This window comes from Struthio camelus, chromosome 14 (genome assembly GCF_040807025.1).
Source record: "Struthio camelus isolate bStrCam1 chromosome 14, bStrCam1.hap1, whole genome shotgun sequence".
In the NCBI taxonomy this organism is placed as follows: Eukaryota; Metazoa; Chordata; class Aves; order Struthioniformes; family Struthionidae; genus Struthio; species Struthio camelus.
The window spans coordinates 1,734,513-1,749,463 of record NC_090955.1 but is presented as its reverse complement, the minus strand read 5'-3'; the positions used below and the strand labels follow the sequence as shown (position 1 = coordinate 1,749,463).

Genomic DNA, 14,951 nt, shown 5'->3' with positions numbered 1-14,951 from the left:
GTTGGAACCTAAGAATACAGTTCACCATTAAACTGTTTGAAAACTTGAAAAGTGTGTATTTGTATTGACATTCTCTTGGATTTTTTCCTTACTTATTTTTACAAAGTCAGCTTAAATTTGCTATCCATACAGCAATGTCTGTTCTTTTTCTGAAGAGGAGTGTGTCGTGTGCGGTTGTGCATACTGACTTTGCAGAACAGTCTCTATGTCTTGCGAGTGATGTGTGCAATAAAAAATAGTCGGCAGGGGTGAGGCTTCTGGCACCAAGAATTGTTGAATCAGTTTAAAAACTAAGAGGTAGAGTGGCTACTGTAATTCTGCTAAAATACGCGATCTGTGGCTACACATCTGTGCTCTTTGCTGTGTATATGGCCAAAAAAACCTCTCAACAACCTGCTCCCGCAAGCCGCCCCCCCTCCTCGAAATGAAGTTGGAAATTTCCAGCTTTGTACTGTAGTGAAGCATCTGTCTAACACAGTTACTTTCTCTGTGTTGTCTGAGCTTCTTCAGCCCCCATTATAAATAGAGGGGGGTTTTTTTGCCATCATGTCTTTCACTTAAAACATCTGACTATGGCATGCTTGTGGGGGGGGTCCACAGAAATTCGGTCCTCAACGTTTGATCTGCTGTCAGCTAGTCACTGGCAGCTCCCAGCAAAGCTACTGATACAGAGAATGGAGCTCTCCTAACTGAGCTGCCCTTTTTTTTTTTTTTTTTCAATTGGGGTGACCAAATTGGGGTGCATCAGGTTTTAATGCTGGCTCTAAAAATGTAATGGTTGATTTGACACAGACCTCAGTGAACCAGGATTCCCCCTCCAAATATGACTACTGACAAACAATTCAACAGCCTCTTGGGCGTAATCTAAAGCCTTTGCAGAATGGCAAAGCAAATATATATTTTATCGACTCAAACCCTAAAAAAAAAAAATCTTCAGCCATAAGGAGGTCATGTAGCTGCCATTTTGACATGAGCTAACTAATTTTCTGTTATTGGGCTGTTATCCAAGACCTGTCTTTATTTGTCTTCCTATTGGATATATATTCTCTGTTCTCACAAAAAGTGCATGGTAAAACATTTGAAGAAAAACATAGGCCTCTGATAGTAGCTGCTACTTTAAAGCCTTGTAAGCTAAAAATGGACTTTTGTTTAAAGAAGAACCTACTGCAAAGCCCACTGTGCCCTGGGGAACTGGCAAGGTCATACTCCTGCTTCCCATTAAATCCTTCTGGGAACTTCAAAGCAATCCTAGTTAAAAGAACTCATTATATTGGATATTTGTAATTGTTACTTACGGCCCTGGCACTGCTGTATACAATATTTTGCTAGTCCCATGTGTTTAAAGCTCACTTCAAGTGCAGTTATATAATTGACTTCACTAGTTAGGCAGACTGAGTTTGCTTAGGGGTTGTATAGTAGGGTAAATACCCATTTCTAAAAGGGATAATAGTAAGAAAGTCTCAACGGTAAAATATAAATATGATAAATTTAGAAGTGCAATATGTTTCTGTAAAGTGAGAGATGCGTGAGCACACTCTCCATAGAAATATATATGCAACATTTACACAACCCCACTGTGTGTGATATATTGTGCATGCATGTACATACAGACAATTGTTTTAGTGATCTGAAGTTTCATTATTAATTGCATTCTGAAAAAGCAGAGGTGAACCAGGTGAACCCAGGTTATCAAATGTACATAAAGCAGCACTGAAGTGCAAGATTTCTTTGGTTATTTTTCTCATTGTGCTCTGTTGACATTAATAACTTAATCTAAGATAGCTATAGCTAGGCATTAGTATTCACATTGTGATTTTCCCCCTGAGATAGGAGCTTATTATCCCAACTCGGCAGGTCAGGAACAAAGAGGTTTGAGTGACTTTCAGTGGTTTAACTAGGTAGATTGGTTGGCCAGCTGGCTTGCAGCCCTTTTTGCTCGAGTCCGTAGAGCTAAGCCAACAAATAATCTGTCCTCGTCTTTCTCAGTTGTTTGGGGGGGGGGGGGGGGGAGGTGTGAGTTTTTTTCTTTTGTAGGATTTGCCATTTTTGTGATGTCTGGTTAACTTCTGATCGTAAGGACTACATTATGTGTCTTCACCAAGTCAATTTATCCATATGGCACAGTGTGATTTGTGATAATTTCAGCCAGATTTTGGATCTTCTTCTCCATTTTTCATTCCATTAGATAGACTTTGCAGTATTAAATTACATGCTTGTGTATCTTCCTAGCAGCAGTGGGTAAATTACAACTGTGGGAGAGTTTAAAAAGTTACTGCCACTAAGTTGTTTGTTTCTGCTCCCCAAATAAAGGTGGATATGATTCTGCATAGTCTTCATCCATTTCAGTGGTCAGGCAAGTTACTTAAACAGTGAGCGTGGGCTTGGCATGGCTTGCCGGTGGAGTGCGTAGCACTAGCGTAGGCGCAGTGTTCAAGCCAGCCCGTGTGGCCGTGGACACAGCCTGCATTTTGAAGGTGGCATATGGGAATAAGCCTGAAGGACGTACAGCACAATACATCGTAAATGTATCTTTGGCAAATAAAGTTTTATGTGTCTTTCTTTAGTTACAGCAGTTTCTTTGGATCAAGGTGTTGAGCAGAATTTCATGTTATTGACCCGATCTGAGCCCAAGAAAGTTAGTTAGCTGTGTGGTTGCCAGCCCCAGTTGCTAGACTGAGACAGTGCTCCCAAAGTGGCGATGTAGCCCGCCTGTTTCTGTGGTGAGAGCAGGTCATAGCGGGACGATGGTCTTGCCTTCTCTCTCTTGCATTGCATAGACCAGTACAGACTATGCAGCAAATCAGTTTCTGTAAATGTAATTGTATTTTGTTGCAAAGTTTCTAAATGCAGAGAAGCTGAAAATGAGACAATGCGAAAACTGAGAATAAAATAACTGAATATATCTCATCCCATTTGTAAGTTTTAAAGCTGGGCAAACTTTTCTTTCTAAATTTATCCAACGAACCTAGATTTTGGGTTTTTTCCCAGTTAAAATCTACAGGACATCTTTATTACTCTTATTCACCTATCAGCTATTCATAAGGAGTTTGAGGAGTTTGACTTCAGAAACCTAACTCCATGAATCTGTGTGTGAACTGTTTGCTTTCTGTATGTGATACTTGCATCTTCCTACTTCATAAATGTTTTTTTTTTCTTCCTCCCTGCTAACAGGAATCTTGCAGATAACGTGCTCTGCGTTAAGTAGCAGGACTAGCTCAGCGGCATGCAAAAACTTCTCCATACATGTTTGATTTTTCCACGGCGAGGTAACACAGACATGGTTGATGGGGGCAATTTTTTAAGCTGCAGTTTGTGAACATCTTTTGGCACTACCTTTTGAATGCTTCCATGATACCAGCCACTCTAATGAATCTCAGCAAACCTGAAACAAATGTCATAATGACACGGTAGCCATTGTGTGGTTGCAAAATTCATCTTTTTGAGAGTATCCAAAGTATATATTCAAATAACCTTGGCAGAGTTTGAGAGATATTTCTAATACATGCTGCATTTTAATATTTCGGTGGTAATCGCCTGGTAACCTCCAGCAGTTCAATTTAAATGAATAAAACTGAAGAAAAGATTTTAGATTAGCACTGCAGAAAAACCTCTGTTACGTTCTGGAAAACACAAAACCCCAAACAGGTGCAAGTCCTTCAGCGGCTGCCTGTCAGAGCTGAACGAGAGAGGAGAGTGTCATCATCTCCCACCCAGTGCTGAAGTTCATTGCTGTCGACTCAAGCTGCAAAGGCAAATAGCAGTTTAGCATATAAGTAGATTTTAATGTTGTCTTTACAGAAGGATCTTAGATGAATGTCTCCAAAATTGGTTGACTCCCAACCAAGAGACAAAGAACACCTCGAAAAAGGCCGCTTGAGAGCTTCAAACGTCACAGAAGCCTAATGAGTCCTTTCATTTCAGCAGGTGGGCTCTGCAGATTGCACGAGCCGACTGGAAGTGGGAAGTAGTACGGTAATGGAGTACTGCCAGAATACGAAACGCTAAATAAATCCTACCGGTCAGCCCTTCGGTGCTTACTCTAAACACTGGGGTTTTTGCAGCTGACCACTGAGGAAATCCCAGCAGATGAATCAGGGCAGGGGACCACCAGCACTAGGAGAGCAATCGCTACGGGGTTATTTTTACTCCAGACAAGCTGCAGCTTTTAAAATTATTTTTGTCTTCACGCAATGGACCATTTTTTTCTTAGCTGAGGAACACAAGCGTCAATGTCTCCCTCGTCCCCACGGGAGCATATTTGCTGTAAGGAGCTCCAGCATACAGAATAAGCTCTGCCAACTGCATGCCCTCATGTGTCCAGACACAGAGAAAAGACAGGCTAGCCATGGGCCAGCATGGGGCTCTTCTACAACAGGCCACTGGAACAAAGATACAGTTTTGATAAGCTTGGTCCTAATTAAACGGCAGCAGTTACTTTCATCTAAACGAAGGACAAAATTTGATTGTGCAACTCCACCTTGGCACTAGTGCCTCTGGAAAATTGGTAGAGTTTGGTCTGATCACCGATTGTGGTATCTTAGACTTGCGGAGGGCTTCCAACCTCTGTGATGAGAAGACAGTAGCAAGACAGCAGTGGGGGGAGCCTGAAGAACTGCTGGCAGCCCTGCAGATAGCTGTTTCAGTTCCATCCAGGAAACTCTCTATTCCTTAGGAAAGTAAACTAAGAAAATACAGTGTGTGTGAAAAGCTGATGTCCTCATAAACTGAACTCCTTCACCCATAGGTGAGAGCAGAGATGTGCCAGTATTAAGTTGCATCAGGAATGATGCTGAGAGCGCAGGCTGAAGCTTTTGAAGGAGCAATACTACATGCATGCAAGTTCTGGTTTGGTGTTGCCTAAACGGGTGGGAGAAAGAATTGCTTAGAGGAGGAAGGAAATGACTAAGCCTTCCTTAGCCTTCAGCTTGTGACTTCATCGGATTGGAGTAACCTAATCACGTGAACTCTGCTAGGTTTAGAAAGATGAATCGGAAGTCTCAATGAGCCACCTTCAGACCTCCTGCAAATAGAGTTCTGGAGCAGAGCTGAGCTGGCAACCTTGACATAAAAGGGACGTGTAGGAGGCTGAGTTACTCAGGCTCTAGTTGGTACTCACAGGACACGGTCTTGTTTGTGATCCTAACACCACAGTAGGTAACTTGAGTGTCTAACACAGTGATATGGACAAACGCCTTTATATTACAAGCAACAAATGTCAACAATGAATATGTATCTGGGCTCTCTTAATTCACAAGAAAAGGTAATAGTTGCTAGGCAACTCAGGCCTTTTCTCTTTTTGTGCCATTTTAGTTCCTTCTCAGCTTTATGCGCTATGCCTGTAGCTACTTAATTAATTTGAGCCTATTTGCAGTGACAGTGTAGGGGCTTGCACCCGCGATACCGGTTCACACAAAATGTAAAAATTGTCCCACCTCATAGAAAAAAATAATAATAAGTTGGGTTTGGTACCAGTGAAAAAACTTGAAAAATAAAAAAACTTGGGGTTTTCTGCCACAGTGGAATTCTCAGGCTCTTGCTGTAACATGGTAATTCCATCATCTCCCTCACCCTGTCCCCTCAGCCTCCTGTAGGACTCTCTGATAGCATTTTCATGAATTCATGGCACTGTTCACAGAGTCCTGTTCTTCTAGAGAATTAATCTGCCTCAGGTCCCTATGTATTTTTTTCTAATGTTGTAACATACAGAATGTATGTCTTTCACCAAAATATGAACTCATGTTTCATATATATTGTTTAATTAAAATTACTAACAGGCCAGAGCAGGCTGAGAGAGGTGAGGCAATTGCAAAAGGGGCCTATACGAAACCAGTAGTTTTCACAATGCACAATACCCCACTGAATTAGAGAAAACTGTTTTTTAAGGGAAATATTTGCCTCTCCCCCAGAGAGATTGTGACAAGGTGGGAGTTCCTGGACGTGGTGAGTTCCTCTTGGCTAACACCCCGTTGGAGAAAGTCCTTCCCATGTTCAGGCATATGATGCTGTCCCAGCCCTCGAGGTGATTGATGGTAGGTTTAAGGAAGGAACTACTCTTTGGATTCCCAAAAGAATCTACCTCAACAGCGCTCCCTTTGGAGTCATTATTTCCAGACAGTCCCTTATAAAAGCCCTTGTGCTTACCAGGATCGTATGGCAAGATCACTGTTACTACTGAACAAAATTAAGAAAGAAAACCCCTTTACTGGAGCAAAGAAAAGGATTAAAAGCCTATTACAGCATTTGAAACATTAAGAAACAAACTTGAAATTTAACTTACACCACTCACTTTCATTCTAGTTTTAATTTTTCTAGCATTTTATGGAGATTACAAGCAGTGTATTAGTGATACACACCATAAAACAGTGTCACAAGACTAGCTGAAGAAATACTAGTGATGACTGCGTTACGTCTGTTCAGTTCCGTTACGCGATTGTTTTTCTATTAAATTCTGAAGTGCATTTACTCTTGTAAGCAGACCTGCTCTCCCTCCGTGGCATTCCATGTAATGTGCTCTTTCAGTCTTTTCTCTGGACCCTTCTGTTTTTCCCTCCACCAGATAGATACTTCAGTAATTTCTCAGGAAAACCACTCCAGTAATCCCAACTAGAGAATCTAGTCATGCACATCAGAATGTAGTCTGCGCATACAAAAATATCTACCTTGACATCCGTTCTTCTTTGTTAATGTGCTCCTATCGGTTAAATGAAGTAATCTGCTGTGATTTAGGCTTTCTCCTTGTCCTGTGGCAAAGCACAAACTCAGTTGGCTGCGGCTGCTCCAGCATGTGCACATGATAAAAGTGCATCTTCCTCTTGTGACCAGTGGGAAGGCTCTGCCTCAGAGAGGGGCTGATGTAATACTGCAGGACTTACAAACGGTACAGGGACGATCCGCGAACTTCGTTCAGCTCCTTGAGTCTTCAGGCCGTGCTTGTACATGAGTATCGCTTGTCTTAGAAGTTAGTTCAGTTATAGTCACTGCTGTATTTTTGGTGACTGAATTTTGGGTTGGTAAAATTGCAAAAATAAGAAGTCTTTCTTACAGCATTTGTCATCTAAGCAGGACAGTGTCCTCTAGCTACCATGTCACATGTGATGGAGCCTGAGCACGTGGCTTTGGTGTATTGCAGCCCGCCTGTCAAGAACTGGGGAGCCAAGGGAAAGGAAAATACAGCATGACATGTAAATTATCACTCATTCCAGTGCAGTGTTCAGGTGAAGAATGGCAAGATGGGCTGTAACAAAACAAACAAACCAACAAAAAAAACCCCGACAGACAGGCTGCTCTCCCCTTTGAACTTGTCACCAGGTTGCCATCACGCCATTTATGCACCAGATAAATTAGTAATCGGGGGAAAAAAGAATCTCGTTAGCAACTTCTCACTCCCTGTTGTAATCTGTGATCTGCTGACAAACCTCTCAGGCAACTAGAACATCATCATTGCTATTTATGGTTGTGTTCAGTGCTGAACTGCTAATTGTGGCTGCTTTCCTGAGACTGACAAGGAAATATGACAGCTAAAGATGATATAATTTATGAGAAGAGAAGGCTGTAAAGCAATTATGAAGGAACACACTTCTTACTAATGTTATATTTGTAATTTAATGTATTCATACTCTGTTATTAAAACATGAGGTTCTGTGTGCTGAGCTGCATAGAAGTCACTCAGTTCAGGCTCCAGTTCAAAAGCAAGCAACTATCCCCAGACACACACACTCTCACATACAATAACATTGAAGGATTTTTTTTTTTTTTGTAATACAACTGTAGGCATTTCTATGCTAGATAGGTTGCTAATATACTATGGTAGTGAGCACAACAGGAGAGATGTGAAAATGTCATATAACAATCTATTTAAATACAAACGTTAAAAACTGTATTGTTCTCGCTGGGTTTCATGCCATTTGTAGGTGCTGGACAAGCGTGCAGAAGCCTTTAGGACTCTTGCTTTTATCTCTTGCTCGTGTACATTCCCCCAGTTAGAGGCAACAGCGCTCTGACTTTCAGGTATGGAGCGGTGAGAGGAGCCATGTGCATCCATTTTCATTTGAGATGAGTAAGAATTAGAATTTAATGGTCAATCAACCACAGTTTTGCCTAGCATGACTCTGAGACAGGCTTTTAAGCAAAAAGTAATAAAACAAAAGAGGGGAGAGGAGGTAAGAATAATCATCTGCCACATTGACTGCAAGAGCAAGTAAGAGCAGAAGTTCCAAATCCATAGCCAGCATGATGTCAATTCTTGCTCAGTGCTGGAAATGCTAAGAAAATGGTGTTTCATGCATTTGATAGCTTGAGATGCCTGTAGGCTGAAATAAAACTCATCTTTTGCACTGGCTTTCTTTTTAAGCTTGGAAGAGGTTACAAATGTGCATAAAATTGAAGTGAAAGTGATTAAATCTCACTCTGAGTGAGTATTGACAGATCTGCCTTGCTTTTGGATACTGCAGGAGCTGCTTCTTTGTGGTCTATGCTCAAGATAATGAAAACCACTCAAGTGATGAAACTTATATATCCAAAGAGGATTTTTGCCTCTGCGTCTTTGTTTTTAATACGGTGTTAGAACAGGAGATGCAGTTATTTCAAATCCCGTTAACCTGCTTCTGCCAGGGGATAGTTGTAGACTCTCACTGCCCTCTACAGGTTGTCACGCAAGTGATCTACTGTCTGAAAAAGAAATGATTTAAGTTAATTGTTGTGTTTAAAAGAAATGCTGTTTATTTTCCACGTTGTCTGCAATTCTGTAACTTACAGTTAGCATGAGCAAATCCTTGCTGTTAGGTTACCCTGATGTAGGCTGTAGGAGGGCATCTTGAAACTGATGCCGTTACCTTGCAAATGAGGAGGGTGAGTCTCACTTCGTGGGAGAATGGGAAAAGGCACAGTACGGAACTGATGACAACGCATATCTCATGCGGACTTGTTAGTTGTCAGTATCTTCTACACTATTAAATCCTTAAAATTAACACCACGCCATGCAGCTCCTGGATTTTGTGATCACTGAGATGCCGTCTTCATACTTCTGGAAGTCCAGCTGCCAGGACATCGAATGCCAGTCCTGTTTCAACTTCTTCTGGAAGGCATTGCTCTTGCCTTCTTGTTTACTGAAACGGCCGCCTCTTTATTTCCCAGTTGAGACTAAACGTAATAACGCTCACCAAACTGGAAGACTAATAGTAGTGTCACCAAGTAGAATAGGGTTGGTGCTCGTTGCAACTTCCTTCACTCCAGTATTGTGTATTAGTAGTAATATGCTATGGTATTTTCATAATGCTGAGTATCCCTGGCACAGCTACTTCCTGATCTTTTTGAAGCGTGGTAGCCTAAACCACTTTCCACCGTAACACGGACAAAAACATTTTCATTCAAGTAGAACAAAGTTAAGGCAAAACTATAATGGAGTTGCGGAATTCCGTGCTGTGCTGCGCCGAGCTGGATAAATGTAAGAATGAGCTTATGATGTGATGTGGTTATCTGTGCCTGGGCTTGAGCCTGGCCATTGTTTCAAGCGCACTGGTCCTGTCTGTATATATGAAAGGGTGTTTCTTCAGGTACTCCTCACTCTAAATTCTGCTGTTAACATTATTGCTATTCAGTGTTGTTCAGTGGTAAAGGGTCCTTTCACTAAAAGCAAAATGTAACCTCTTCTTAAATAGGACGATCTATTTTTTTTAAAGCAAGTCATATATTGCAAATGTTTGCTTCAAGAACATATTATTTATTTGCAAAAACCCAGGACGTTTCCTTCCTATGTGGTATTCTGTATTTAAAAATAGGTAGCAGCTCGTATTTATGGCACAGTTTGTCTGTTCATTCCTTTGCAGTGACCTCAAGAAATGAGTATAGGTATTGGAAAGGGGTACATTTGATATGTGTATTTCCATGCTCAAGGTATAGACCAGCATTTCAGAAACTGCATAGCGGATCCACAGCTATTGGCTCACCTCCAGCACGTCTAACTCAAAGACCAGTTGGAGTTGAAGGCTTACACAGTTACCTGTTGTCTTTTGCAGCTCCAGCCTGTCACTTGTTTGCTTTCTTTTTGTTTGGGATAGGCATTCACTGCATGCGTGCTGTCTGACCTTTGCATGTGCTGAAGTAGGTAATACTGTGAACCATTACATTGCATCACATTATTTGAGACAGCAAGGCATAGGGACAAAGTGGGTCAAATGATGGCAACACGGCTTCTGTAAAGCTAGATTCCCTAGCTTATGAGGATTTAGTTTTGCTTAATAACATTTTTTCTGTTTATACAGGAGGATAAAAATTGACATAATTAGAGCTATATTAGTTAACACGTACATATTGTTTGCACAAAGGACAATCTGTACTCACTGTTGGAACGTCGTCACCTATTAACACTGACTGCAGCATAGTATGAGGGATCTGTACCTATTTTCCATTTAAAGAACAGGAGAACGCTCATCTACCATGGATCAAAGCATGGTAAATGTTGGTCATGTTGATGTTTCCATAGCAATTTCCATTTTCATGTAAATTCATTCGAGAAAAATCAAATCCATACCTGCCTCCTGGTGCTAACTGCCCAATGATAATGACGCGATGAGACTCAACAGTGATTCATTATATGGGTAGTCTGCCTTTCTCCTGAAGTCTTCAAATCAAGACGGAAGCCCTTCTGGAAGGTAAAGTTCAGTTCAGCTCCGAGTTACTGGAGCTGATGCAGGGATACAGCTGTGAAATGCACCACTTCAGCATAATAAGGGACAGGCTCTCTTCTGGTCTACCAGTCTTTAGAACCTAGGGAAGCGCCTCCTTCCTCTCCTGAAATAACAATGAGGCTTTTATTGATCATTTTATCTAAATTATGGATGATGCTTTTGTCAACTACATTTTGCCGCTAAAATAGAGCAGTGCCAAAGATAACGTTATTGTCTATGACGCAAATGTTTGGATCCCATCTCTTCACAGAGAGGTTACAGAAGTACAAGCTATCAAAACTCTTCTTTCGTAGAATTCATTTGGCACTGGCGGTTCATTGTCTTACTGCAAACATGAAAAAAATGATATCTTGTGTTTGAAATAATTGCGAGAAAACTCATCAAAGCAAAATCTCAGGTTTTTTTGAAAGCTAGAGTGAAACCGCTCTAAGCATTAGATGGGTTGACATTAGATGGACCAACAGCGCTTATCAAAAATCTCTTCCGTGTGAGCTCTGCTGCTCTTACATATAACAACATAATACATGTAATTACTTTCTAACCTGTCTCCTGACTATACATTTTTTTCCAGCTGCAGTTTAACTACTCTCTTCAGCATTTAATAGCATACCATAGTCTATTGAATACTTGCACTGCAGCCTTGAAGGATAATGAGTTTTATCCTCCCATGTGTTGAACACCTTCAGGTCTCAGTCAGAAGTTAACAGCAGTTGAAGAAAATCAGCATTCTGTAGGATTGGACCGCGAATGAACAGACAGCTCTGACACTTACATAGAACACGATACAGCAGCTAAGTCGGGCTTCAGAAAAATAAGAGGAAGTCATGAGGTTACACAGGAGGTTCTTCTTAAAGGAAAACCTTGAAAATAACTAGGAGTAAAACTGTTTGTCAGTAAAAAAGATAACGATGAACACTGTGAAAAACATTTATATTTGATTGCATTCGTTTACATTATACTGTCAAAATACTCTGCGCTGTTGATGGGAAACCTTATTTAAACAAATCTTTCTGAAAAATATGCCACCTAAAAATTAATAGCGGCCTCTGATTAATAGCGGCCTTTCTGACTGATTTGACACCCCAAGGGAAAATATGCACAAACTTTGGGGAGCGCACAGTCAGGTGAGTTAGGTCTCTGAAGGAGTCACAAAACGTTCTAAAGTTCAGAAACGCTTCTCCATTTGAGCTCGTAAAACAGCACGTAAGACAAAATAGAGCAGAAGATTTTTCCAGCATCCCAGAAAATCAGCCTTATGCCTTTCTCTTATCTTCCAAATCTAAATGTTATTGGGGGATGCTTTGAGGCTCAGGTTTATTTACATATTCAGTTATTCTGCGCATGTTTGGTTATAATTCACATCATTAATGCTTTTGTTGAATCCCAGTGACTCAAAAAAACCCACAAATGCCAAATAGGAAGAGTTAATGGTAAGAGCAATGCTTGGCAATTTTAACCTTTGGGGTATAACTGCTAGCTTAAACTGATCTCATGATAGCTTAACTATTTCAGGAATATTGGCTTTTAGTCTTTGCGACAAGAGCATACGTACGTCATGCATGCACTCTTTTTTTTTTTTTTTTTTGGAAAAGTGGATAATTAATAGGAAAAGGCCTTTCCTGTATTGTTTGAAAAACAATCTAAGATAAAATCTCCTAAGCCCAGTACACATAGTTTATTCTACTTGCAGCATCACATATACATGGTATTTTTGTTACTGTTGCATAATAGGGAATATGTTACCAGTTGCGATGTCCCTGAATTGTCAGTGTTGCCAAGGTATTGCACAGTGATGTTTTGCGTTGTATTCAGCTCCAAGGGTTTCCAGTTTTTGCTGACAGAAGCGCGTAGCACCGTTCCTACAGCAGTTACTGACTGGCTTTATTTATTTATATTTGCTATCAGATATAAATTGATGGTCATAATTAGGAGAGCTGGTACCTCGATTGCCAGATGGAAAAATTCTCAGAAGTCATAAAACTTGAATAAGAATCATTTTTTTTATCGGCGAGACAGCCAAATTTAGCCCTTGAGGTTTAAGAAGGTGGAGAGAATATCAGTGCTTTAAAAAAAGGTCCTAATAGAATCTAGTCGCAATGTCTCAGCAGTGAAGACACGCAGGCTGCAAGACTATGAAAAATCAATCTAGGGTAATTCTGTTTATAGTATAGCTAGACCTGGAGACACCACTTCAGCTGATCTAATAGTAGTCTGCCTGGATTAGTATCAGTAGGCACATGACTTCGAAAGGGAAGGAACAGACTGCTAAAAATATCGATGCAAAGGAATTGCCATCTGGTCCCTTACTTCAAGGTGGCTTTCCTCAGTGTGCCCGTCACAGATGACGGCACAGGAGCAAGCCTTTGCAAAGAGGGTTTCAAATGACTGGTCTTGTGACTGTTTTCTTGTTTTCTTTCAGGCCCTGCTGCAAAAAAAAAGTACGTCAGCTATAATAACCTGGTTATCTAGTCCATTTTGTCAGATGGAGCTGAGGAAGGATGAAGCCTTTCATCCATTCAGTCACCCGAACTGGCACAGATCTCTTCCTGGCCTGCAAGGTGTCTGCGGCAGGAGGAGTGAAGGCCAGGCAGTCATTGTGGAGACAAACGTTAGAGGATCCAAGCGTTCTGAACAGCTGCTATATGAAATATCCTTCATTATTCTTGGCTTAATAAGTCACTGGCACTGCCACTAGGCTGTGACCTTGGACCTTCTCTGTGTATGGGAGTTACAATACCCCAGTACCCAGCGCTGATACATGAGGACCCAGCTCCTTATGGGTGAACTGCATTGAGCAACAGTGACTTTAAAGGGGCTAATTCTGTCTTTATATGTACTTCCAGACTGCAAGTTTTTGAACTTTCTGTACAGTTTGTGAGGATTTTTGCATATTGCCATCCATGTTGTTTCGAGTTCACTGTTTGTTTTTTGAATGCAGTTTCACTTGAGGCCCTATTCTCTCAGACTTAGCACATCATTTAAAAAAAAAAAAAAAACTAAGGATTTAAAAGACCTATGTACATGACTTGTATGACTACTATTGTATCACTGCAATCCATATACACTATTTTTTCTAATGAAACAAAAGAATTTAAAGACCAAAAACTGTGCTGGCAAAGTTAACCCCCCCTCCCCCCCCCGGGCTTTCACAACTTTTGACGGGCTGCAGAGGAAGCAGAAAGGATTTTTGCTGAGTTTAGTAGAGGTCTTGATATTTGGAATGCATGCCAGTAATGTATTTTATGGTACATGTTAATAATTTATGTTTGATATTTGTATTTGTGTTCTACTTTGTTATTTTATTTAAGGTATATGACTATTTTGCAATAATTTCAATAATTCTTACGGTATTTGGAAGAAAGGATATGGCTTTTACATGTCTTGAAGTTTTTCTCTGTTGATGCCCCAACATGATTGACCAGTGTGATAAGGACCTAAAAAAGCATGTATGTTTTATACTGTTTGTAATAAGTAATTTCGTTAATCTTGCTGCTTATGTGCCAATTTAGTGAAAACAATCATCTTTGCCGCTAACTCCTCCCTTCCTTTCCATTCTCAATCCTGTGATATTATCCAAGAATGTATCAATAAAAGATTTTGGTTAACTTTTTTTTATTTACTCCAATAAATATATTTTTTTAGTTGTTCCCTTTCCCCTCCCCCCTTGTGACTAAAGTTTATTTCATTATGCTGTCAGGTATGGAACTCCTCTAAAAAAAAAAATGAGAGAGAGTCCAACTTTGTACACAAAGACTGGGCAAGGAAAATGACTTGAGGGGAGCTGGCTTACCAGAAGGACCTGAAGCCATGGTTTCTAAAAAAATAAGTAAGTCTTTAGTGTTTATCAAACTGGACCTCGAAACCAGTATGTCTGAGTCCGTACCACAAACATAAGCTACAAGAGCTCATTCCTCAGTTGTCACCTTCTCTTCCAGCGCGGCTCCAGGGGTTTTAGAGGGATCCAGACCTGGTGTTCAGCTCTACTACGTGAAGTCTGGGACACAAGCTGAAACTGCAACACAGAAAACAGGTGGAGGGAACATCGTTAACAACGGGAGAGAAAGCGGAAATGAGTAAGGGCACAAGCTGCCTCCCCTCAACTACCGTGGCCCAGCAAGCGACCAACCCTGCATGTGCTCCTTTCATTACAAAAGAGCTGTGTCTGCCGAGTGCCGCTGGCCATATCAAAACTGAAGTTGAAGCCCCCTCCAAGCAATGATTGTTCTGCATCCGACTAAGTCTTTTCTTACCAAGCACTATTAAATC

The 14,951-nt window shown here is 40.8% G+C and overlaps 1 protein-coding gene across 5 annotated transcripts in view; it reads left to right on the top strand.

The window, feature by feature from the left end:
* GRM7 (glutamate metabotropic receptor 7) overlaps nt 1-14,344 on the top strand; it is a 342,865-nt gene extending 328,521 nt beyond the window's left edge. For 2 of the 5 annotated variants that reach the window (XM_068907113.1, XM_009681119.2), the window contains one exon: nt 13,105-14,344. In XM_068907113.1, the coding sequence (XP_068763214.1) occupies nt 13,105-13,380 (276 nt within the window). In that variant the 3' untranslated portion in view covers nt 13,381-14,344. Of the gene's footprint in view, nt 1-3,171; nt 5,508-13,104 lie in introns of those variants that run through there. The other 3 variants (XM_068907114.1, XM_068907110.1, XM_068907111.1) reach the window with 2 other exon arrangements.
* The last annotated feature ends 607 nt before the right edge of the window (nt 14,345-14,951 follow it).